The sequence below is a fragment of the Guillardia theta genome, assembly GCF_000315625.1.
Source record: "Guillardia theta CCMP2712 unplaced genomic scaffold GUITHscaffold_7, whole genome shotgun sequence".
Taxonomy (NCBI): domain Eukaryota; class Cryptophyceae; order Pyrenomonadales; family Geminigeraceae; genus Guillardia; species Guillardia theta.
The window spans coordinates 148,674-171,349 of NW_005434667.1; the positions used below are offsets into that span (position 1 = coordinate 148,674).

General features: G+C 55.2%; 6 protein-coding genes across 6 annotated transcripts in view; 4 read left to right on the plus strand and 2 right to left on the minus strand.

Annotated features, from left to right (window-relative positions):
* The first annotated feature begins 1,204 nt into the window (after positions 1–1,204).
* GUITHDRAFT_150443 (hypothetical protein) lies at positions 1,205–1,415 on the plus strand. The gene has a single exon (XM_005839734.1). The coding sequence runs from the start codon at positions 1,213–1,215 to the stop codon at positions 1,378–1,380; it is 168 nt and encodes a 55-aa protein (XP_005839791.1). The 5' UTR covers positions 1,205–1,212; the 3' UTR covers positions 1,381–1,415.
* A 401-nt stretch (positions 1,416–1,816) lies between these two features.
* GUITHDRAFT_84467 (hypothetical protein) lies at positions 1,817–4,301 on the minus strand (the record flags this gene model as incomplete). The annotated part of the gene is made up of 17 exons (XM_005839735.1): positions 4,223–4,301; positions 4,072–4,134; positions 3,845–3,900; positions 3,746–3,788; positions 3,636–3,698; positions 3,518–3,583; positions 3,415–3,470; positions 3,296–3,339; positions 3,191–3,242; positions 3,072–3,142; positions 2,924–2,966; positions 2,777–2,813; positions 2,405–2,443; positions 2,309–2,359; positions 2,212–2,256; positions 1,921–2,001; positions 1,817–1,840 (listed from the first exon to the last, which is right to left on the minus strand). Exons 1-17 carry the CDS (start codon positions 4,223–4,225, stop codon positions 1,817–1,819), a joined length of 837 nt encoding a protein of 278 aa, XP_005839792.1. The 5' UTR covers positions 4,226–4,301.
* Positions 4,302–5,954: 1,653 nt separating this feature from the next.
* GUITHDRAFT_150444 (hypothetical protein) lies at positions 5,955–6,881 on the plus strand (the record flags this gene model as incomplete). Its single annotated transcript, XM_005839736.1, has 9 exons — positions 5,955–6,045; positions 6,096–6,143; positions 6,200–6,278; positions 6,335–6,358; positions 6,415–6,482; positions 6,550–6,603; positions 6,669–6,709; positions 6,759–6,792; positions 6,845–6,881. The coding sequence occupies exons 1-9, from the start codon at positions 5,995–5,997 to the stop codon at positions 6,878–6,880; spliced, it is 435 nt and encodes a 144-aa protein (XP_005839793.1). The 5' UTR covers positions 5,955–5,994.
* Positions 6,882–9,392: 2,511 nt separating this feature from the next.
* On the plus strand, positions 9,393–10,040 carry GUITHDRAFT_150445 (hypothetical protein). Its single transcript, XM_005839737.1, has 3 exons — positions 9,393–9,681; positions 9,737–9,857; positions 9,907–10,040. The coding sequence occupies exons 1-3, from the start codon at positions 9,461–9,463 to the stop codon at positions 9,919–9,921; spliced, it is 357 nt and encodes a 118-aa protein (XP_005839794.1). The 5' UTR covers positions 9,393–9,460; the 3' UTR covers positions 9,922–10,040.
* A 191-nt stretch (positions 10,041–10,231) lies between these two features.
* GUITHDRAFT_101266 (hypothetical protein) lies at positions 10,232–20,099 on the minus strand (the record flags this gene model as incomplete). Its single annotated transcript, XM_005839738.1, has 24 exons — positions 10,232–10,362; positions 10,410–10,454; positions 10,614–10,743; positions 10,897–11,019; positions 11,145–11,255; positions 11,564–11,761; positions 11,974–12,098; positions 12,314–12,404; positions 12,660–12,781; positions 13,024–13,075; positions 13,128–13,277; positions 13,439–13,507; positions 13,570–13,725; positions 13,926–14,151; positions 14,331–18,064; positions 18,212–18,345; positions 18,477–18,688; positions 18,742–18,920; positions 18,968–19,054; positions 19,258–19,378; positions 19,423–19,482; positions 19,650–19,739; positions 19,786–19,847; positions 19,998–20,099. 24 exons carry the CDS (start codon positions 20,097–20,099, stop codon positions 10,232–10,234), a joined length of 6,510 nt encoding a protein of 2,169 aa, XP_005839795.1.
* A 397-nt stretch (positions 20,100–20,496) lies between these two features.
* The window catches only part of GUITHDRAFT_133246 (hypothetical protein), a gene marked incomplete at both ends in the record, with an annotated part of 3,986 nt that continues 1,806 nt past the window's right edge, over positions 20,497–22,676 (plus strand). The window contains 10 exons of the mRNA XM_005839739.1: positions 20,497–20,616; positions 20,661–21,007; positions 21,168–21,281; positions 21,326–21,497; positions 21,607–21,690; positions 21,740–21,802; positions 22,080–22,123; positions 22,194–22,248; positions 22,301–22,351; positions 22,448–22,666. Of these exons, the coding sequence (XP_005839796.1) occupies positions 20,497–20,616; positions 20,661–21,007; positions 21,168–21,281; positions 21,326–21,497; positions 21,607–21,690; positions 21,740–21,802; positions 22,080–22,123; positions 22,194–22,248; positions 22,301–22,351; positions 22,448–22,666 (1,269 nt within the window). The remainder of the gene's footprint in view (positions 20,617–20,660; positions 21,008–21,167; positions 21,282–21,325; positions 21,498–21,606; positions 21,691–21,739; positions 21,803–22,079; positions 22,124–22,193; positions 22,249–22,300; positions 22,352–22,447; positions 22,667–22,676) is intronic.

Here is a 22,676-nt window from a genome sequence, read left to right on the forward strand (position 1 = left end):
AGAGGAGATGGAGCAGATAAGAGAGGAGGAGGGAATAGAAGGACGGGAAGAAGGCGAGGACAGGAAATGGGAGAGTTTGACAGCAGGAGAGGAGGAGGAAGAGAAGGAGGAGGAGAGGACGACGAGGGTTGAAAACGTTTCATCCTTGAAGGAGCAAGAGAAAGTGCGGGTGCAGGATGACACGAAGGAGCCGGAGCCGGAGCCGGAGCAGGTGCAGGAGCAGGAGCAGGAGCAGGAGCAGGAGCAGGAGCGGGAGAAGGAGAGGCCGGAGCCGGAGCCGAAGCCGGAGCCGAAGCCGGAGCCGAAGCAGGAGCAGGAGCAGCCGGAGCCGGAGCAGGAGAAGCAGGAGCAGGAGCAGGAGCCGGAGCCGGAGCATGAGAAGCAGGAGCAGGAGCCAGAGCAGGAGCAGGAGCAGGTACAAGAGATGGAGCAGGAGCAGGAGCAGCAGGAGCAGGAGCAGGAGCAGGAGCAGGAGCAGGTGGAGGGGACAGTGAAGGAGGAAGAGGAAATACAAAAGGGGTCCGTGATCGTTTTGCAAGAGGACGCAGCAGAGGAGAAGGACTGGCAGGGGACGGTGGGAAAAAGGAACGATACCGTACCGGAGGGGGAGAAGGTTGACAGAGAGACAGCAGAGGAAGAAGGGGAGGGAAAGGTGGAGAAGGAGCAGGGAGAGACGGAACCCACGGAGAAAAATCGGAGGAGAATGGAGGAGGAGGGGAGGGAGGAGAAGGAGGAGAAAGAAGAGGAGAGGAGAAAGGAGGAGGGAGAAGAGAAGAGGGAGGAGAAGGAACAGGAGCGAGTTCATGGAAACGCGGAGGAGGAACCAACCAAGAGCAGGAAGGAGGCAGAGGAGGGGGTTCAGACGATCTCCTGCCTGCCCGTCATGAAGCTTCTCAACGGCGGATACTGGAGCGACGAGAGCAAACAGACAAGACCCTTGATGCGCCCGCAAAGCAACGGATATGGAGGAGCAGGAGCAGGAGCAGGAGCAGGAGCAGGAGCAGGAGCAGGAAGGGAGATCAGTAGCAACGGTGATTCTAAAGGAGGAGGATCGTTTGCCGTGAAAACGACGGCAAATACAGGAGAGGAGAGCGGCGAAAGTGGAAATGTGGGGGCCGGAGCAGCACCAGGAGCTGGAGCTGGAGCTGGAGCTGGAGCTGGAGCTGCAGAAGAAACAGGCGCAGCGGGTCTGGAGGAACGACTGAAGGCTGCATGGAGGAGGATGGGACAGGTGACGTCGTGGAGCTACTGGACGAGGAGGAGGAAGCTGAGGAAGATGTGGAGCGGGATGTTGAACCTTCTACGGGGAGAGGAAACGTTCTGGGAAGATGCAATCAGCTCAATGATGTGAGTGTGTATTATAGGCGAGATGAGGTATGAATGTAAGAGAGTAATAAAGTTGTTCGATGTGTTGAGAGCTGCAGGTGTTGGATTTGTTGGAGGTAGAGATGTTGAGAAGTGAGGTATGTGAGATGTAAGAAAGACAGAACAGGATGAATCAAGGATGAATGTGTTGTGGGGGGAGTGAAGAGTTCTGTGAGTTGTTGTGAGTTCTCGTTTGCATACTTTGTCATGCTCTTCATTAAAAGGTTGATTTCCGAAGCGAGGAGATGGTTCAGATACAAGGCGTTCACTTTCATAGGGAGAAAAGAATAAAATGTCTTCAAGGTCTTCTAACAGAAGGAACAGAAAATGTTGGCAGGAATATCGGCATCATCATCATCGTCGTCGTCGTCATAGTCGTCGTTGTCATTATCATCATTATCATTGTCTCCGCCATCGTCATGTTCTTTCTTCTTGATAGAGAGGGACTGTCTCATCGCAACTTCTTGCTTGTTGACTGTCAAAATAACAAGACTGTCACGTAATACGTCAAGTAGATATAGATCGAAAAAGAAGGGAATAATGAAGATGATTCACCTTCTTGCCCTTTGCTATGTTGTCGCTCTTGATCTTTTCAAAGTCTTCCACCATGATGTTTCGAACTTTCTCCATCAGCGACTGCAAGACATGTCAAGGCAGGTTAAAGGTGCATAACAAAATCCCTCTCCCATCACGCTGGACATCTCATAAAAACAAGCTTGCGTTCACTCTACACAACAATCCCATCAATCCATTGACATGACATATCACATCTGATCCATCCACGATAACATCACACACAAACAGACATCTTCTCGGATAAAAAGTTTCTCAACCATCCATCCTTACCTCAACAGAATTCCCAAATTTGTCTGGATAAATCGGCTCCAACGCCTGTTACTCTCAAGTCAAATTATCTCACACAGTTATAACTTGCAACTTGAACCTTCAAGGTTATGTTCCAACCTCCCCCGTTGTAGATCGCAACTGTCATTCCCTGATTGCCATGGTCAGCCCTCTGCATCGTCGCGGGGTGAAAGACCTTTCCCGCAGTGAGGCAATCAGCAGACCCGTCGAGCACCTGGAGTTGATGACGTCAGCACAGTGCAACAAAGTAAGAGTTGTCATCATATGATCCTATCATCGCGAAACCAACCAGATGAAGAGAAGGAAGAGCAGGAAGAGGCAAGAGGAAGGAGAAGGGAAAGGGGAAGGGGAGGGAGAGGGAGAGGGAGAGGGAGAGGGAGAGGGCTGGCGAGAGGGAGAGCGAGAGGGAGAGGGAGCCGAGAGAGAGAGAGCAAGGGAAGGAATAGATTTGAAAGGAGGAGCTGGGGTTGTGAATGGGAGAGATGGAAGGGGTAGGGGTAACAAGCAGCGCAGAGGGAGATTGAGCAAGAAGCGAAGTTTGTGGTACCAAAGGAACAATCGGAACTTTTGCTTCCATAGCCAGGCTGTAAGACAACGGTCAATATCAAAAGACATTACAGAAGAAGAGGAGGAGGAAAAATTCAAAATCAACGAAAGAACAAGTTTGCACACATAGAGCATCGATGAGTCTTACCTAAAAGCTCCGGGCTTGAAAGCTTTGATCTGTCCATCCGTACCTGAACAACAACAGAACAGAAGAAGAGGAGGAAGAAGGAGAGGAAGAGGAAGAAGAAGAGGATGTCAAGGACGAACAATATTGCCAATGATTTCTTTAGCATTACTTCTGGATCCTTCAGGGAAGAACACCAACGAGTTTCCCGCCTTGAGATGTTTCTTGCAATGCTCAAACATTCTGCAGCATGTCTCAGTTCAGACAAGCGTTCATGCTCACTCTCCCTACTTGTGTACACTGTCCTTGTCCCCTCGTTTCACAGGAACATAGTCGTTCATCCCTGCACACAACACGCGTTCAGGGCGGAGAAGCTGAGGGTCGATTGTAACTTACACATATTCCATCCGATGAAGGGTATCATGAAGTTTGAGCTCTTGCTGCATGAGAGAAAACAAAACGAAATCAACAATGAAATCAACCTGCCTGTCTTCAGACGCGAGCAAGGTTCTCACCTTACCCACTTGAAATGTGTTTCTATCCCATACAACAACATTATGTCCGTTGTGCTCTGCAACCTCCGCTCAGAACCGCCTCCCAGTGAGCTTTCAACTTCACCTGATGGTTGCAAACAAAGATAACAGCGTTGTCTCTCACTTTCTTGATGTTTTCTCTCCCCAAGATCTTTACAGCACACTGTCAGCAACCATCGCAAGACTTGAGCAAAACAACACACCGTCGTCTGACAAAACGGATTCCAGTGATGGTAGTGGTACGCCCATTGTGTCGTCCACCAATGCTGCAAGTAGTCTTATAACATGTCTAAAGGATCTGAAGCAACAGCACCAGGAGGACCCTTCTCTCCCGATCATAGAACAGATGCAAGAGACTGCGAGCAGGAGAAAGGGTGAGTTGTGAAACAAGTTAACTCTCCCTCCATGTCACCGAATGAGGACTGCGATGGGAAAACCGATAAAGATAGTATGAAAGACAACGTAGCCCTGGCCGCTTGTGAAAAACGAAGACCATGGTGAAGGCGATGAAGAGGAGGAGAACGCAAGGAGGAGGAGGAGAAGAGGAGGAAGAGGAGGAAGAGGAGGAGGAGAGAAGGAGGAAGAGGAGGAGGAGGAGGAGAGGAGGAGGAGAGAAGGAGGGCGAGATTCAACTCTCACCCAGAACAAGATTGACATGAAAAGTGTCAGCGCCGTTCCAGGTTGGAAAACTGAAGAGTTTCCCTGATTTGCAATGTGAGTGGAGAAAGACACAGCCGAAAGATCATGAAGATGGAGGACACGTTCTCATGTTGGTGATTGATATGATTACCATCCCGCTCTCGACTCGTCGACCGACAAAAATCTCCAAAAAAATCCCTTGAAAGGCACCGGGATATGTCACCCTATCTGTTGAGCAGACGTCAAGCAGAATCCAGAGGTCAAGAATGGATGAATGTTGTTGTTGCAGTGATAGAAGTTCTCTTCACTTGGACGAGGAGTTAAGAACGAAACATCACACGAGGGATCTGTTTGGTTTCATTCGACCTCGCTCTTTGCGCACTCTCCACCATGTAACTTCTTGCACCTGATCAGCATGCGAACCTCCCCTGAATATTTATCCTCCTCTTCTTGTATTCGTCCTCTATTCATCTTTCCTCCTGATCATGTTCTATCCTCTCGCACTTGCCCTCTCCTCTCCCTCCCATCCTCCTCCTCCTCCTCCCCCTCTGCTCTCTGCCACATCGCCATCGTCATACGACCGATTTCGTAATTACCGTGACCCCCCTTCAAGCCCACCCCAAGAAATATAATTTTCCGTTTCACTACCCCATATTTTCTCTTCTAAAGTACCCACCCTCTGGGTCAACAATGACACCCCACCCTGCTTCACGAAAGGGTGTCCTCCTGGGCAGGAATGTACTGATCGTGATGCTTGTTCCCCTGCTTGTCGTGCATGCTGCCGATCGTGTGGTTGTAGCAGAGGTTTTCGCTGCCTCCTCCTTTGCCTAGTATTCTGTTGAGGCGAATTAGTTGGTATTTCCTTTCCTCTTGCGTCTGCTCCGGTTTGCCTCTTCCGTTTCAGTCTATAAAGATCCACAAAGATCTACATGGCTGCGAGAATGAGTATGAGGGCCAGGAGAAGGAGAAGGACGCGGAGGAAGAGAAAGGGGAGGAGGAAGAGGAGGAGGAAGAGGAGGATTGAATCCAGAGACAGGAGACATGTAGAAGAGGGAAGAAGTCGAGCGGAGAGAGAGGCAAGACACATGAGGATATTTACAGCGGCTTCGTATATCATGTTCCTTACAAACTACCCGCAGGCATGTCTGTCGCCAGATCCATTGCTTCCTGCAGAGCAAGAAGCTCGTTGGGCTTGAAGTGCACAAAGAAATTCTTCTCCTCGGGCTCTGCAAAGGCAAGCAGCTTCGCTGCTCCTCTCATCTGACAGTCTTTGCCCCGTCAGAAAGGTTTCATCGAGTTGCGGCAGTATGACATAGCTCCATCGGGCCTCAAGGTTGAAACCACTGCTAGCTCAGCTCTTGCTCGCTGCTCCCTCATCTTCTCCTTTGATAGGATTACCTCCATGAGACGAGCCAGGCTTCAAAGTGATCTTAACTGCGGCTCCTCTCATTTGACCTGAAAGCAATATCAGTGTTCGCAAGGAGCTGTTTGCCAGCAGCGGCTCGAAGTGGCTGGGATTTTTCACGACTGAGATTGGAGGTACAAGATGTGCAGCCACTGTCGTCCTCCTCACCTGCTTCTCCTCGTCTCCTGCCCTCTGCCTCCTCCTTTCCATCTAGCTCCCTCTCCTTCTCTACACCTCCCCTTCTCGCTCCTGCTCGTTCTTCACACCTCTCCTCCCCTACACTTCTCCTTCCCCACACCTCCCCTTGTCTGCTCCTCTCATTATTTGCTCACTGTCAATACAAAGGAAACTTGAATCGGATGTTTCACATGTACTGGTATCAAGATTATGAGACAAGAGACCAGATTCGCGCGAAGGTCGCGTCAAAGTAAAGTCACTATGTACACCAGTGTTGTTCGGTTGAAGATCACGAGTGCAGTGATGCATGGAAAGCGTACCTCAACAAGGTGAAGCCTTTCATGATCGAGCAGAACAACATGGTGTTCCTCGAGGCCACGGACATACTGAAGGTCTGACGATTTCATCTCGTTCATGCGCTCGTTCTGAAGCAGCAGCGAAGGACGTTGGGTTGAAAGGAGCTGTGGACTATGAGAGCCCAGCATCCAAGGTGCATGCGCCTGAGGCCTGTCGGACCCTTCTGGCATCCTCACCTGTATTGTGCAGTCACTTGTGAGCTACGAACTTCGTCGATACCAGCTCAAGCTCGGATATCACATCGTTCCCCAGTTCCTCAAAAGCTACGGTGATGTGGCGCGCTAGCTTTGGAGTCACAACGCACATGACTGGGTTGTCAATCAGGTTGCGGGCTGCCTGACAAGCTGAGTGAGTTGAATCACCCGCCCTCTGTGTCCAAGACTCATTCAGCCATGCTTGTCAAGATGCGGATGATTCTGGGGCGAGCACGCTGGTGACGCTCCTCTACAGCGATTGTGGAACGCTCAACACTGTGAGGACGATTAGGAAAAGGACGTATCATATCCTGACTGAGTTGCTGTTGCGCTTGGCTGGTGCAGGTGCTGGAACTTTGGAGACATGAGTCGATCGAGCGCAGCCAAGATTCGAGGAAGGTGAGGAGAGGAAGAAAACGAGGAGGAGGAGCGGCATGGCAACAGAGCCAACTCAGAGTCCGCAGGCGTCAAGAAATGCCGAGGGATGGAAGAAATCCATAGCCGAGTAATTCTGATGACATGCTCGCCTTACTGTACAAGTGACATCGTGTAAGAATTGCAGAGATTGCGAACTCTTTCGACAATCAGGTAGAGAGAAACTTATGAGATGGCCATTGAACCACTCATCTTGTCTGAGCAGTTTCTCCGCCCGACAGCTTTCAGCCCATGGAAGTGAATAAGAATCTCAGTTGCTATCAGAGTCTGTTCCTGTCCCTGACGAATCATCATCTTCACTCTTTCTCCTACCTGAAATACTGTTGAGGAACAACACAGACAGACAACAACAAGTCAAACTACCTTGCCTTGACTTCACCGACGCAGCAGGAATGTCACCTTGCATCAGCTCCCTTCTGGGCTCGTAACCTTTCGGTCGCAAACTGAAGGAAATGGAGAGGAGAGGAGATAAAAGAGATGAGAGAGATATGGAGTGAAAGGATCATGCAAGGGGGACGTGAGAGGAAAGAAGAAGTCAGAACAAGACCAGACAAGCATTTAGATCTCACCCTCCTCTCTCCTGCTCGAGTAGTTTCACAAGACCTCGGAACTCCGCATAACTGATCTGACCATCCCCTGCATGCCTCTCACTGGAATATGCGCATCTTTCATGGCCGTGCTCAGGCTCCGCACCATCAACGTCGACGCTCGACAGCATAGCGTCGACAAGTTCGTCGTCTCCTTCCTCCCCGATGCCTTTGAGCACCTTTACTAGGTCTGGTGCTCCTGGAGGGAGCGAGGAGACGGAGGTCACCGTCAGAGATAGTGGCGGGAAGGGGTCGACCAGGATTCGTCCCCTTCCAGAATTTCATCATCCTTACCGATGTATCCGTTGCCGTCAACGTCCAACTGATGCCAGGAGGTGAAAACGAGAAGTCTCAAGTGCACTTGAACCTGCTTGAAGACACTCCGAATGTCGTTCTCCAGTAAGAAATTCCCTCCCAGGCTGGCATGCAGTCAGGGTCCCCGACGATGCTGTCACAGCTCAACAAACCTCATCGCCTGAGCAATGTCATGATCTCTTTCATTGAATGCGAACCCGGGTGAGTCGTCCGAGCTTCGAGTATTGAAAACAAACCGTGTTAACAATCAACAGTGCAATAGCTTGTGGGATAGCTTGTGGTCAAGAGAAGCAGGAGTGACGAGCAGAGGAAGCAGGAGGAGCCGAGCAGGAGGGCAGGAGGGCAGGAGGGCAGGAGGGCAGGAGCTATGTCTCGGTCACCTGGACCCGCTGCTGCTGCTCATTGTGTGCGTGCTGTGAAGGTCAACGGACGTCAAAGTTGTCATCTTTTAGTTGAGTAATATAGTTGGTATGGGTTTCCCATAACGCCCTCAGCCTTTTACTTAAAGTTAAGTTAAAAATCAGTAAGAGGACAAGCAGGCTTGCCCCTGACAGTGACTCGAACCAACCCTCACATACTGCCCACTGCCGCAGTGTCCCCCAAACCTGCCAGCGATGTCGCCATGGGCCGCCGCTGAAGGAATGAGACGCACTGCGGCATTCTGGAACGCACCCGCGATGATGGCAGCGAACGGAGTCGGAACTTGACTGACGAGTAAGTGGAGGACCGGATCATGGATCCTGCTCAGGAGATCGAGGTTATGGCATGACTGATTAGTCACGATGGGCCCCCGCCGGGTCGGGCCAGACGGCTGCAACTTGGCAACGGGTCTGTCCGGGCCCTCCAGCTAGCTTATCCGACCAGCCGTCAGACCGTCGGGAGACTCAGATCGTTTTGCTTTTGTACGAAGTTTGAAGTACGTGGTTCTGTGTGGTACAAAAGGGGTTGCATCTTTGTATTAACAAATATACTTAATATAATCATGGTTCAAATTTCTCTAAATATTAGAGGATCCTCATACAGATTTTAGATTAAATTAATTGCGAGTACTATCAGAGTCTACAGAACGATGTAAAAGTTTTATAAACATCCCCGGAACCAAAAAACTTTTGTTTTAAAATCGAGGTCATCCTGGTAGTGCTGACAATTTATCTATTATTTTTCATAAAGAAAGGCGGCTGTTTAAAACTTTTAGAATGCTTCTTGTATGGGGAAAGAGAAGCGCCCGTCTCAACTAGTACCAAAATCCTTTTAAATCATTTTTAATCCCCTTATTAACCTTTTTTTTTGATAGTAAAGATCGCAGCAAACTCTACCATGCACCTCCCATTTTCCCTTGCGCCTTCATCTCCTCCTTTCCTCTCCTCTCTCCCTCCCTCTCTTCCTCGTTTCCTCCACCTTCGAATCTTCTTCCTCATGCTCCTCATGTCCTCTATTCACACCTCAAACACTTTCTGTCCGGTTCTGTCCTCTCCTTAAACACAGTTTTGTTTGTCTCATTGCTGGCAGAATTCTCGTTCCTCGGTCCTCTTGTTCCACATCCTTGGTGTCATCTGCTCCTGGTTCTGTTCTTATACCCGAGCTTGACTCCATGACTATGATGACCTGAGCAGTGCCTCTTTCTCATTCCACTGCTCACGCAAACACTTCTTGGAATGACTCTTTTCGTGTGAATTCTTTCGAAGCTCCTCCCCCGCTGTTCTGCTCTTGTTTTGTGCTGCTCTGTTTTTCCATCTGCATCTTCAAACATTGTGCGCACATTGCTGCTCGAGTCCAAGTCTCTGATAGCACGCGATGCGTCTCTCTGCCAGCCTCTCGATCCTCTTTGAAACATTGACATTTCCTTTGCGCAGTTTTGACACAGAGCTCAGACAAGCATTCAACAAACAATCTTTTCCGTGACAAACAAACATTGAGACATGCTCTCTCGTTTCGTTCAGAAAACTCTCTACACTGTCCCCAAGAGGACTATCTACAGTTCCGCCAGTGCCAACATTCGCGCATTGAATTCCATCCTAAAGAAGCTCGAGCTAGAAAATGCATCGCTGGAGAAGGGAGGCAAGGGACATTGGAAGATGTCCGAGGAGGGTGTCCCGTTCCGCTGCCCTGACAACAGGCTGGAGCAGGAGAACATCAAGAGGTGCCGCTGCTCCATGACCTCACTCCGCCCTGCCTCTGACCCAACTGCATGCCAGGTCGATCGAGAAGCTGCACAACGGAACGAGAATTCTCATGGCCGAGACGATCGCGGAGCTCAACAACGGGGTGAAGCCTTCGGCCAAGGAGCTCGACGCCTGGGTCCACTCCCTTGATGCTGTGAGCCCTCGAGCTGCGCGGTAGCTAGAGCTGACAACTTGTTGGGCAGGGAACGGACTGGTGAGGAGGAGGAAGTGAAAGGCTTGCGATGTGTGCGAAGAGGATTGGACGCTGTGCCAGGACGGAAGAGGCAGAGCAATGATATCATCCTCTGTTTGTGTAAATACATTCCGACGATTGAGAGCTCCTGTACATCACTTTACATCGCTTCTCAAGTAGGCTACAGAATATACATCACATGGTACTGATGTCGTACTGACGGTATCATGTTCAAATCACATCACATCACATCACATCACATCATATCACATCACATCACATCACATCACATCACATCACAGGAGTCTTTGCGAAGTCAAAGCGCAGTATCAAAGTCATCGTGCATAGTCAGCGATGGCTCGTATCAGCTTCCTCCTCCTCCCCTGGCCGAGGCTGAGCATCGACCGGCGAACAGCCAGCCATTCTTTCTGCACTCCCGCTCGCACGCCCTCCACCACCTTGGCCCCTAGAAGAAGAGAGTCAGGAGAAACCGCTCACTGCTGCCAACTTGACCGCTGGGTAGAGACGGCAAGGACGCCTCGTCGTCGTCTTCGATGACTGCAGGGCAAGTGAGAGGAGGGAGAGGGAGGAGAGTCAGGAGGAGAGTCAGGAGGAGGAGTGGGAGGAAGGGGAGGAGGAGGAGGAGGAGGAGGAGGAGGAGGAGGAGGAGGAGGAGAAGGACAAGGACAAGGAAGAGGGAGGGAGAGAAGGTCTTACCGTCCTGCTCTGCGCATCCTGACTGGACGTACATGTTCAAGGCCAGCAAGGCGCTCTCTTCCTGCACACGGCCGAGCAGACCAAAGGCAGCTTGTGCTACTTCTAGAGCTAGGTCGACGTTGACCTTCATCTGATGAAGAAGCTCAGGTGAACTCATATGAAAGCAGGAGGAGAAGGAGAAGTGGTGGTGGAGGAGGAGCAGGAAGCGGAGGAAGACGAGGAGACAGTCGAGAGGGAGCAGGTCGAGGAGTTAGAGGAGGTCAAGTAGGAGGGAGGGAACAACCTTCTCTTCGTTGGATCGGAGGATCGCTGAATGATATTCCAACTCTAGGGAGGAGGCTTCCACTGCCCCCGCGAGTTTTCCAACCTCCGGGAGCCCGAGCTGGAGCTCGAGGGAGGTAGGGATCTTACAAGAGCAGAGTCAACAACCATCGCTTCCTCTTCCTCTCTGTTCCCATCCCTTTGCTCCTTTCCTCGTCCTCCTCTCCTTTCCAACGCCTTCTCCGCCTCCCCTCCCTCTGCCCCTCTCACCTTGATTCTCCAGTTCATCTTACAGGTGCTCTTGCTCGCAAGCTTTCTCTGCGAATCGCGAGGAGGAGGCACCTGCAAGAACCTCTCGTCCGCATATGGCAAAGCACAGATCTGCCAAGGAGTTATGCCGAAGAATTCATTCCTCCTCTTTTCCCTCCTCCTTGTGCTCGTCCTCTTCCTCTTCTTCCTCTCCCTCTTTCCGCCACTCTCCAATGATCCCTTTGTCCTTCTATCCTTGTTCTTCTTTCCATTTTCTCCTCCTCGCTCCATCATGCCCATCTTTCAACTCCCAACTTCCTTCAGGTTCTTCGCTCTCTGACTTCATACGTACAATTCTCCCTTCCTCCTTCTTCCCCCCTTGTCCTCCTTCCTGCCTCTCCTCCTCCTCCTCTCTTCACCATCTCCTTCAATCCCCGTACCTTGTACAAGCAGCTCTGCTCGTGGAAGCTGAGCGGGTCATCGGCTCTCCTCCAGTCGCTCTTCCATGCTCCGCAGCAGAAGCAGCAGCAACGGTCGTACGCGTCCTCGTCGGGCGAGAAGAACCAGCCGGCCCAGGCGAGTAACTCCGGGGAGAGGAAGGAAGGAGCAGAGAGGGTCTCACTATCTTCCTTCTTCCCCTGCTCGAATGATGATCAGAGTAGAGAGAGAAGGCGAGAGGCGGAAATGACGTCGAGGAAGAGCAGGAGCAGGAGCAAGTGGAAAGGACAGCCCGATGTGGAAGAGGAGGAGCAGGCATGAAGAAGGAGCAGGAGGAGCAGGCAGAAGCAGGGTGGAGGAGGCAGGAGAGGGAGGAGGAGGGAGGGAGGAGGAGAGGGGAGGAAAAAAGGACCTTATTGAGTTGGAACTTGTGCGCGGGCCATGTGCAAGTCAATCTCGGGTTGGAAGACATGGTCCAATAGATGTCGAAAGTTCTCTGGCGAGCGATTTGCAAGTCGATGTTGTTGAACAGGAGATCTGAAGAGAGCTTCAGATGTGAAAGAACAACTACTTGCAGGAAGATAATTCCATCCTTTCCTCTCCCCACCCATTCGCAATTCCATCCCACTATCCCCACCCCTCTCGTCCTCACCCTAGTCCTAGTGATCCTCTACCTGTTCCCCCCCTCCTCCCTCTAAACCTCGTCCTCGTCCTCGTCCTCGTCCTCGCCCTCGCCCTCGTCCTCGTCTCACCTGAGAGGACGCTTGCCGCCTGGTGACGAGACAAGAGGGCGCCATGATGCGCTTCCTTGGCCCTCGCCGCCTGCTCGTTGAGATGGACATCCTTGAAAGTTGAGAATCAGAAGAAAGTTGAAAGAGAGGAAAACATGGGAGAAGATGAGAAGAAACAGAGTGCATGATGATGAGATGAGAAGGATAAGACATGCAGGGAAGGAGTAGGAGGAGGAGGAGGAGGAGTGGGAGTAGGAGGAGGAGGAGAGAGTGAACGAAGGGAAGGAGGTGCAGGCAGGCAGGTGGTGGAGGAGGAAGAGGAGTAATCAGGAGGGTACGAAGGAGGACTAGGTGTCTTGAAGGATACCTCTTCGCCCGGGGAGATAGTGCTGGACAGCAGCTTCAAGAGCTGCTCGTGTAGAAAACCTTCCTTCTCTCTCTTGACTGCTCTCATGACAGCTGCTGCAACCTCTGCATTTCTTGATGGACCTGCGGGTAGAGGGAGTGTCAACTGTCTCCTGTTGTGGTCTGACAGCAGAACAGCAGGAAACAAAGAAGCAAGTAGCTGTGTTATCCCCCTCGTAACCCTCTCCTCCTCCTCCTCCTCCTCCTCCTCCTCCTCCTCCTCCTCCTCCTCCTCTCTGTTATCACGGACCCTGCCAACACTTCCTCCTCTTCCTCTTCCTCTTCCTCTTCCTCTTCCTCTTCCTCTCCCTAGAAGGATCAAGTACCTAGCATGGAAATGGCTTTCACGCAGCTTGCTCTGACGAGAGGGGAAGGGTCCTGACAGCAGACTGAGCAAGACAGGGGGAGAGAGAAAATTCTTTCTCCTCACCTGCAGGAGCAACTCGCAGAGGTGATGGAGGACAACGACACTTCCTCTGCTCCACCTCCCCTTGCCGCTCGGATACTGCGATATGTTGCCCAGCGCCTGGCATGCGGTCGATCGGACCTGCTCGTGCGGATCTTGTAGAGCAGCGACGACCTGAGAGGAGTTTGAGAGAGCAGGAGGGATGGAAGAAGGAAAGGGTGGGAAGGGAGAGAGTGGAGGGAACGGAAGGGAGGGAGGGAGGGAGGGGGCAAGGAAGAAGGGGAGGGAGGGAGGAGGGAGGGAAGGAGGGAGTAGGAGAGGAGAGGGAGCATGACCGCATCGAAGATTTCGTCGTCACTCTCTAGGGAGGCAGACATCCACGCGTGGTCGAAGAAATCCTCCGCCTGCCACCAGCGTCACCAGGCAGCAGCAGCAGCACGGCAGGTCGTTCCTCCTCCCGGCTGACGCAGAGGATGGGAATAGTCTCGGTGCTCTGCACCACTGAGAACCTCCCCTGGAAGCTCTCCTCCTCCAGCGAGATCAGCACGACTCCTCTTGCCTTCTTCCTTTTGGCCTTCGTGACGATCTGGCTGACCAGCTCCGCATCCGCATCCCTTGTCCTCTGACACAGCCACTCGTCACCAGCCCAGCAGCCATCACGTCAGCCTCCACGTCCTCTGTCTTCATCCTGCTTATCCTCCTCCCTCCTCCTGCTTCATGCTCCCTCCTAGTTACTCTCCCTCCTGTCTCCTCCCTACTCCCACCCGCCCCTTCCTCCTCCCTCCCTCCCATCCCCGTACGCTCCCCCTCCTCTCCTCTCACCAAGGCGACCACCGCGATTTTCCCTTGAAGCTCTTGATCCTGAAATGTGAGCAGCTCTAGAGCAGCAGAGACCTCCCCCAGCTGGAACCCAGCACTGTTCCACATGAGGCTGCTATCCCAGACGTCCTTCCCGCCCTTCCACGGCCTCTCGAACGGAGGACACCACAGGCAGCAAGTCACCAGCTCCCCCTCCAGTACCTCCCCAGGTGCGAGAGACCCCGAGCTCCTGCCAGCTGCAGCTCAGCTAGAGGGGCAAGAGGGGTGGCAGAAGAGGTAGGGAGAGGAGGGAAGGGAAGAGGGAGGGGAGGGGAAGGGAAGTGCGAGAAGGGAAGGGAGAGGACGGAGGAGAGGGGAAGGGCAGGAAAAGTGCTGAGAGGGAGGGAGGGAGTGGAGGGTTTGCCGTACCCGAGCTGGATGCCAGGGAGCCACGTGGCGTTCCATGCGAAGCAGTGCGAGAAGTAGGAGAAGCTGGCCAGCCGAGTCTCCTCCTCCATCTGCTCCAACAACTGCAGCTGCTCCCACCTGTGGGGGAGGAGGAACTCGAAGCCGCAAAGATCCTCCAGCTCGGAGAGGAAGCGGAAGAAGAAGAGCGTCTTCCCCCTCGCTCGGGGAGGGCGGGGGAGCAGGAGGGGAGGATGCCAGTCCCTCGGCCACTCCAACTGATCCTCTGAGGAGGAGACGAGAAGTTGGTCAACATCGCTGCTGGGCCCGCCCGAGGCCTCGAGCTCTAGAGCTCTGGTGAGGAGGAAGAGCCGGTGGCGCTGGCGCCTGACACCCTGCCACGTCCTCTCGAGGTCTGCTAGAAGCCAGGCGAGGGAGAGCTGGGAAGACTCAATCTCTCTCTCCGTGACAGCCTTCCTCTTCAGCAGCCTCTTCATCTTCCTCTCCCACTCCTCTCCTCTCTCCTTCGCCACGTGCCGCTCCAGCTCCTCGTTCACCTCCTCCAGCTCCCCCGTGAGCTGAGAAATCGCCATCTTCTCTTCCTTGGCCCTCCTCTCGATGGACAGCGCGCACTTCCTGCCCGAGCTGAGAAGGATGGAAACTTTCCCCCTGCTCGCATGGCGGGGGAGAGACAGGAGCGCACGTTCCCTCACCTTCCTCCATTCACGGTCCGCCAGCTCCAAGTTGTTCTTCTCCAGGTACTGACCGGACCGCACCTGTCGGATCAGCTCCTCGACGGCGTCCCTGTCAGCAGGGAACCGCCTCCTGCTGTAGCCCTCCACTGCAAGGGCGCGGACCTCGGCATCCTGATCCGCACACCCCGACAGCAGCCCAGCTGCAGTCGCCTCCTCCCCGGTGCTCGAGAGCTCCGACAGGACGCGAACAGCCGCTTGCCTTACCCTCCAGCTGGGGTCGGCAGAGTCGAAGGAGTTCCCGTCCCCCTCCACTCCCAGGACGTTGAGGACGCCGACCGGCGAGGCAGCTCGCTCGCTGCTGTAGAGCTCCCTTAGCCTCCGCTCCTCGTCCTCGCAGGGAGGGGCAGGGGAGGAGATGGGGGCAGGGGGATCGGAGGAGAAGGCGACTTGGTGGATGAAGAGCAGGCCGCCGTCTCTGTCCTTGTAGGGGGCGCGGGAGAGAGGAGCATGCCACTGCTCTGGGCACGTCAGCTCCACCTCGGCCACCTCACAGAGTCCGACAGTTTCCAGCTGGAAATTTCGAAGGGAGAAGTCAAGCTTCGGCTTCACAAACTCCTTGCTCCTCCTCTGCTCCATCGGAACGATCCCTCCCTCCCTCCCTCCTCTTCCGGTCTCCCTTGCCCTCCTCCTCTCCTCCTCCTCCATCGCCATCTTCTCCTCCTCCACCGCGCTCTCGTACGCCACCAGCTCCTGCGACAGCCTGTGAAGCTCGTCCAGAGGCATCTCGCAGCTCCCTAGGAAGCGATGCTGGCGACTGACGTCCCAGTCCCAGAGCTCGAGGAGGAGAGAAGACAAGTAATTCTCCGTCCATGGCCGCTTCAAGGAATCTGAAGGCGACAAGCGCTCCAACGACAGCGAGACTGGGCTGAACTCGACCTCCTCCTCCTTCCTCCGCACCTCCGACGCGTACAGCACGCACGATGCTGCGCCTCCTCGGATCACGAAGAACAAGTTCGCGCTGCCCCACTCGCTCGCCATGGTGCTGGAGAGGATCTTTCGGCATTGCACGAGTAGGCTGATCCTGGCTCCCCTCGCCTCTATCCTGTGCTTGTCTACCCGCAGAAGCGCATGCGCAGGCACGTTCGCCTCCCCCACCAGCTCGGGAGGAAGCCGCTGGTTCGGCTGCTCCCAGCATCGGACCCACAGCCTGTCTTCGAGCCCGTGGAGGAGGAGGGAGGAGTAGGAGACGTCGAGGGCATGTTCTGCTCTCACTCCTTCCTCCTCAACGTGGAGGTTGACAAAGTTCTTGCGCTCGTGCCCCCTCTCAGCGATCCATCCAGTCCTGCCGACCTCCTCCCACGTCCAGATGAGAGGAGGATGCCACTGGTGCAGGTCCACCTGGAGGGGAGGGAGGCGGTTGAGTCGGCTAAGGGTAACGAACATGCGGGACAGGCAAGCCTGACCCCTGAACGAGGTCAAACTCTCTACTCCGATCCTGATCCCTACCTGCAGGCGCCCCTCCTCCCTCGCCAGGAACTTGTGCAGCCTGTTGCTGGGGCAGAGGGAGGCGAGGCAATGCAGGGCCGCCGTTCGGACATGCTCGCTCTTGTCCTGGATAAGAGCTTGCAGGTCGGAGAGCAGCCACGAGGGAGAAAACTGAAACTTCTTGTGAAGGAGCTGGCATTGATGGACCGCGTCCTGTTTCACCGAAGATGATCTGTCGCGCAAGGCCCTCCTGAGGATCTGAAAGCTCGTTCGGAACTTGCACTGAAGACGATGGTGCGAGGAGACACTTGAGTCCGCCTCCTCCTCCTCCTCCTCCTCCTCCAAGTCCTTGTCAATGTCCATGTCGTTCCTCCGGACGCTGCAGAAAAATCTGTCGATGCTCCCGCTGCGGAAGAGAAACTCTAGCAGCCTGCCGTTGATCCTTAGCGCCATGATTCTCACAGACTCGTCGGAGCAACGGAAGCTCTGCAGGAGGGAGGATACAAGGCCCTTCCATACCAGCTGCACGCCAACAGTCCCTTCCTTCCCGTCGTACATCCGATCCCTGTTGTAGACGCACAGGTCGTTGAGCCCGGCAAGGCATGCTGCTTTCACCACCTTCCACGGCAAGCTTTCACTCACCCTCCCCTCCTTCTCCACGTGCTGAAGGTAACGATCAACGACGTGCCGGAGGACGTGATGGTTCGGATTCATGATCTTGATCAGCAACCTTGCTACCAGCCTCCTCATCTTAGCGCTGCAGCGCTTGAACTGACTGTACTCAAACTCCGCTGCTCCTCTTATCGCCGCCCGGATGCACCCCTCTTCCACGCTGCTGCAGGGCAGCTGGAACAGGATCCCCCTGCTCTTCCCCGGGTCGACCCTCCCCCTCGGCTGGACGATACAGCTCTCCGCCCTCCACGTAGCCCGCATGTGCTCCACGTTTTCCTCCTCCATCTTCCCCTCCTGCTGCCTGCTCTGAAGGTCCCGGAGGAAGCGGTCGAGCCCCTTTTGCAGCAGGGAGTTCTCTGCGATGAGGAAGAAACTCTGTCCGAGGTCAGGAGGAGGTTGGAGAGGAGCGTTAAGAAACAGCCTCTTTCCTCTCGTCACCCGCAGACCCACCAGCGTGACTTTACAGCTCGACCCCCTCTTCCAACCCGCGGAGTCCATCTTAGAATACTCTATCGCAGCTTCGTCCTTCCTCCCGCCCCCCCCGTCCCTATCCTCCTCTCTCCCCTCGTGTATCTCCCTCCTCCTCCCTCCCTCCTCCTCTTCCTCCCTTCTCTTCTCCTCCCTCACGCTCTGATGCTGCTGCGATCTCCAGTCTCGGAAGACACGGTGCCGATGCTCCCAAGTCAGCTCCACGTCGTTCTCCAGCACCAGCACCACCTCCTCCTCCTTCCGCTCTCGCAGCAGAAACTCGGTGCTCAGCACGACGCCTCCCACGGGCTCCCAGCGCAAGGAGAGAGGAGGGTGCCAGGAGGAGCGATAGACGCGGTTCTTGACGTCGTACATGGCTTCTCCGAGCTCAGCGCCTCCCCACGTGTAGAGCTGCATCAGGACGGGCGATTGGAGGCCCTGTGGTATTTCAGGGAAGGGGAGAAGGAGGAAGGAGATGAGAGGACGGCGTTGTAGGGGTCGTGAAGAGAGAGGTACAAGATGACAAGAACAAGGGGCACGAGCATGATAGGATGACGTAGAGGGAGAGGAGGAAGAGGGACAGACCTTCTCGTCACTCATCAGCTCTTGCAGCGGGAGGACAAGGTTGGAGAAGCGAGGGTGATACACGGCCCGTCCGATCGCCTCCTCCACCACTCCTGTCTCGCTAGAGATGGTCAACTTAAACCCACGAGGGGCCCCTGCATGAAGATCCCGTCAAGACGCGGAAACGTCAAGTCCACAAACCGTTAAACATGAGCCCCCTCCCTTCCTCCCCTCCCCTCCCCTCCCCTCCCCTCCCCCATCTTCACTCAGTCGAAGTCCAACTGACCTGTCTGCATCGGGTCATAATCCATGACCTCGTCCTCCACCTTGACATCACAGCACAGGCTCTCCAAAGGCACATCGTCGACAATCTCCCGTGCTTGCGAGAAGACAGAGTTTGCCTTGGCGCAAGGCCCGAAATAATGTAGACCATCCCGCATCAACGCCGCTTCCTCCTCCTCGAGCGGGTTGGACAACAAGAGCATACAGTCCTTGCAGCTGTGCAGCTCCACCCCCTCCACCTCGATGAACTCTTTCCTCAGCCTCCTCACAATTCTCCCTGCTCCGCATCATCACCCGCCCTCTCAGAACCTCCTCCTCCCTCCTTGCCTGTAGAAAGCTTCACGTCCACCTTGAGAAGCTCTCGGGTAAGTGCAGGAGGAACTTCATTTCCGCTCCCCTCATCTCGCAGGCAGGACCTGAGCAGGTCTACCCTGTCTGCTATCCACATCTGCCCGCCAGTCAGGAGACGCTGCCAGCCAGCATCGCGCCCTCGACCTCCTCGCAACAGGAGCCTACGCGCAGGAGGACTGAGAGGCGGAAGAGGACGTGGACGTCGGACCAGTCGCAGATGCTTGTGAGCACCTGCGATGAGGAACCGTCACCAGGAGCGAGAGGGGGGAGGGGGATTGGAATCAAGCAGAGGGAGGAAGGAAAGAGGGAGACCGGGAGAGGATGAGAGGAAGGGAGGGAATGAGCTGCAGAGGAGGAGGAGGAGGGAGAGAGGAGGAAGACGATGAGGACGAGAACGAGGTAAGAGGTGGAGCAAGAATTTGTGGAGCGAGCACCTCCAGGGCCTTCTCCGCCAGGCTGTGCTTTGCCTCGATCTTGTGGCCGAAGAAGTTTCGCTTCTCACCGAAGAAAGAGAGCAGAGCTTCCTTGGCCGTCTCATCGCCCCTCGGTCTCAGCCTGGCGAGAGCGAGTGAGGGAGCGTCAGCAGCTGCTCCTCCTACCTGCGGAGGGCCTCCAGCGCCGCGAACTTCACGGTGAAAGATTCCTCGTTTGTGAACAGACTGACACGACATGAGAATAGCCGCAGGAAGAGAAGCAGGAGCAGGAGCAGGAGCAGGAGCAGGAGCAGGAGCAGGAGCAGGAGCAGGAGCAGGAGCAGGAGCAGGAGGAGCAGGAGCATGAGCAGGAGCAGGAGCAGGAGCAGGAGCAGGAGCAGGGGCAGACTCACTCGCAGACGACGCGCACAACATCATGCAGGAGCCATGCATCGCGCTGCCACTGGCGCAGCATGCCAGCTTCGCTCTCGACCATGCCATACCTGGAGGAGGAAGTCAGGTCGGCGTGGGAGCCATGGCGCTGCTCACTTGGCCCTGAAGTATGTACCGCCTGCAGGGATGGAAGATGAGAGCTGCTCGATGACGAGCGTCTGCAGGATGAGGGGGTCAGCGGAGGAAGAGGAGGAGGAGGAGGAGGAGGAGGAGGAGGAGGAGGAGGAGGAGGAGGAGGAGGAGGAGGTGGTGGTGGTGGTGGTGGTGGTGGTGGTGATGATGATGATGAGGAGGAGGATGAGGAGGACGTAGTGGTGGTTGTGGTTGTTGAGGTAGTGTTGGATAGCTCTTGCCTTCTTGTCCGACGTCGTGGCATGCTCGAGCTGCGAGAGAAGCGAAGGAATGTTCATGGAGAAGAGACTGAGAGCATGAGAGAGAAGGGGGGGGAGAGTTGGAGGGGGGGGCGGGGAGGGGGAGAGAAAGGCGGGGGGCAGGGAAGACTGAAATTGAAGTCGGGGAGGCAGCAGTTGGAATATATATAAGAGGAATGGAGGAGGGGACAGGGGGAGGGAGGCGGGCGGGCGGGGAGGGGGAGCTGGGGAGGGGGAGAAGGGGAATGTAGTGGGAGGTCCACTGGGAGGAAGAAGAGAAGGCAAGGGAGCGAGGGGAGCGAGGGGGGGGGCGGGGGGCGGGGGGTTGGAGGAGGAAGGGAGGAGGAACGACTGTACTGTGAGAGCGAAGGATTCGAAGTACTCACTTCAAGTCTTGCAGTTGAACAAGTGTTTACATGCTTGAAGCATGTCGATGATGGAAGGGGTTCGCAGCAACACAGCATTGCTGCTGCTTCTCGCATGCCTCCCACTGACCTGCTCCTTCGCCCCTCCCTCCTCGCTCGGGATCCGCAAGGGAAAGTTGTTCAAGCATGAGGTGAGATTCAAGGTATGTTCATGAGAGTATCAACGTGTCTACAGGTATCAAGAAGGAAGAACCTTGCGTTGTCTTGCTCCTCCGTGGCTCAAGATCATGATTCCGTCATAGCCTCCGAGAGGGCGTACATAACAGGAGTGTTCCAACCGGCCTTGCTCAGCATCAAGAACGGGCGCATCGAGTCCATCAACAAGACTTCATGCTTGGAGATCGAGCGGCTGCGCAAGGCTGGTGCATCGGAGGGAACCCTCGTCCTCCAGCCCAACCAACTTCTTCTTCCCGCCATGGTCAACGGGCACACTCACCTTGCCATGGGCGCCTTCCGCGGCATCACCGACGCTGAGTCGTTCAAGGGCAACGTGGTCGAGGATCTCTTCTTCAAGCTTGAGGGGTGAAGGAGGAAGAGGAGGAGAAGAAGGAGAAGGGGGAGAAGGAGGAGGAGGAGGAGGAGGAGGAGGAGGAGGAGGAGGAGGAGGAGGGCGTTGAAGCAAGAGCAGAAGGAGAGGACGAGGAAGAGGTGGTGGCGGTGGATGGGACTGAATCGTCCGCAGAGCTCTCACGGAGGACGACGTCCGAGCCTTCACTCGCATGGGCTGCTGGGAAAGCATGCTGGCGGGTGTGGGAGCAGCGTGGGAGCACTACTACTTCGGGGAGGCGCTTGCTTCGTACGCCTGCTCTCCCTCCCTCCTTCCTCCTTACATGCTTGCAGAGCCTTTGCAGACACAGGGTTCAGTGGTGTGATAGCGCCGACAATACAGGCAAGCGTGAAGGAAAGGACGAGCATGCAGCTGACTGTCCTGAAGGATCTCAGTGGTCCAGGGACTGTCTTGAAGGGATGCGACTGGGAGGCAGCCATCGAAACAACGATCAGAATGCACAGGGTATGTCTGTCCTACATGTGCCCTTGCCCCCTGTCCTGCCTGTTGGTGTGCGTGCGAGGAGTTGTCGTTGCTGTGCGCTGGAAACCCTTGGGATGACCGGAAGGGGCAGGACGAGAGCTTACAGAGGAAGGGAATCTTCGCAGCCCTCGGTCCGCATGCTACCGATACCATCAGCCCGTCACTGTGGAGGAAGGTCTTTATGCTGCCAAATCCTCACCTGCCGACTTCTGACGCTGCGCAAGATCGCAAGCACCGCTCAGCAGGAGCAGCTCCCTATGCACTCGCACGTCGCACAGTCCATCGAGGTTGCCCTGCCACCTCCATGCTCCTGCTCCCTCCTTCAGCTCCCCTCCTCTTCTACCTCCCCTCCTCCTCCCAACTCCTCATCCTCCTTTTGATCCTCCTCCTCTTGCTCCTCCTCCTCCTCACCTCCTCCTCCTCCTCCTCACCTCCTCCTCCTCCTCCTCACCTCCTCCTCCTCCTCACCTCCTCCTCCTCCCTCCTCCTCATTCCCCATTACCACCTCTCCCCGAGCTCCCAGCTCCCAGCTCGACATTCCCTCGCGCTCTTCTTCGCTCACAGCCCCTCGTGCTCCAGGAGTACAGGAGGTGCATCGATCGCCACGGGTGCTCCCCGTCAAGTTTCTGCAGCAGCAGGGGTCCTCGACGCAGATGTCTCCATGCTCCTCGTCCACAGCATGTTTGTCTCCTCCCGTGACCTCGCGTTCCTGGACCCAGGGAGGCACATGCTGGTGATGCGATCGTTAGCTCACGTCTGCCTGCTGCTTCTGAGCTCCTCCTCAGGGGCTCTGCCCTGCCTCTGCCGTACAGTTCGGCTTCCCCTGCAACTTTCAGGTCATAAGACGACAGGAGGAGTAGAAATGTGGAGGAGGTGGTGGAGAAATATGAGGAGGAGGTGGTGGTGGTGGTAGAGGCGTGAAGTTGGGCCAGGCGTGGGATGCTGCTGGCTTCAAGATCGCCCTGGGGACAGACGCTGCCTGCTCCAACGACGGCATGAACGTGCAGCAGGAGATGAGGCTGCTAGCAGGAGGGGGCGTCTTCGGCGTCATGTCGTCCCCTGAGATGCAGAAGTTCGAGAAGAGGGAGGGAGGCGAGGAAAGCTGTCCAGCAGGCGCGTCAGCGGCTCTTCGATGGGAGCTCGATGAGCAGGTTGAACTCC

Coding starts and splice junctions, on each gene's coding strand:
- GUITHDRAFT_150443 (XM_005839734.1), top strand. CDS start 1,213: ATGGAGGAGGATGGGACAGGTGACGTCGTGGAGCTACTGGACGAGGAG.
- GUITHDRAFT_150445 (XM_005839737.1), top strand. CDS start 9,461: ATGCTCTCTCGTTTCGTTCAGAAAACTCTCTACACTGTCCCCAAGAGG. Junction 9,682..9,736: donor GAGCAGGAGAACATCAAGAG/GTGCCGCTGCTC, acceptor ACTGCATGCCAG/GTCGATCGAGAAGCTGCACA.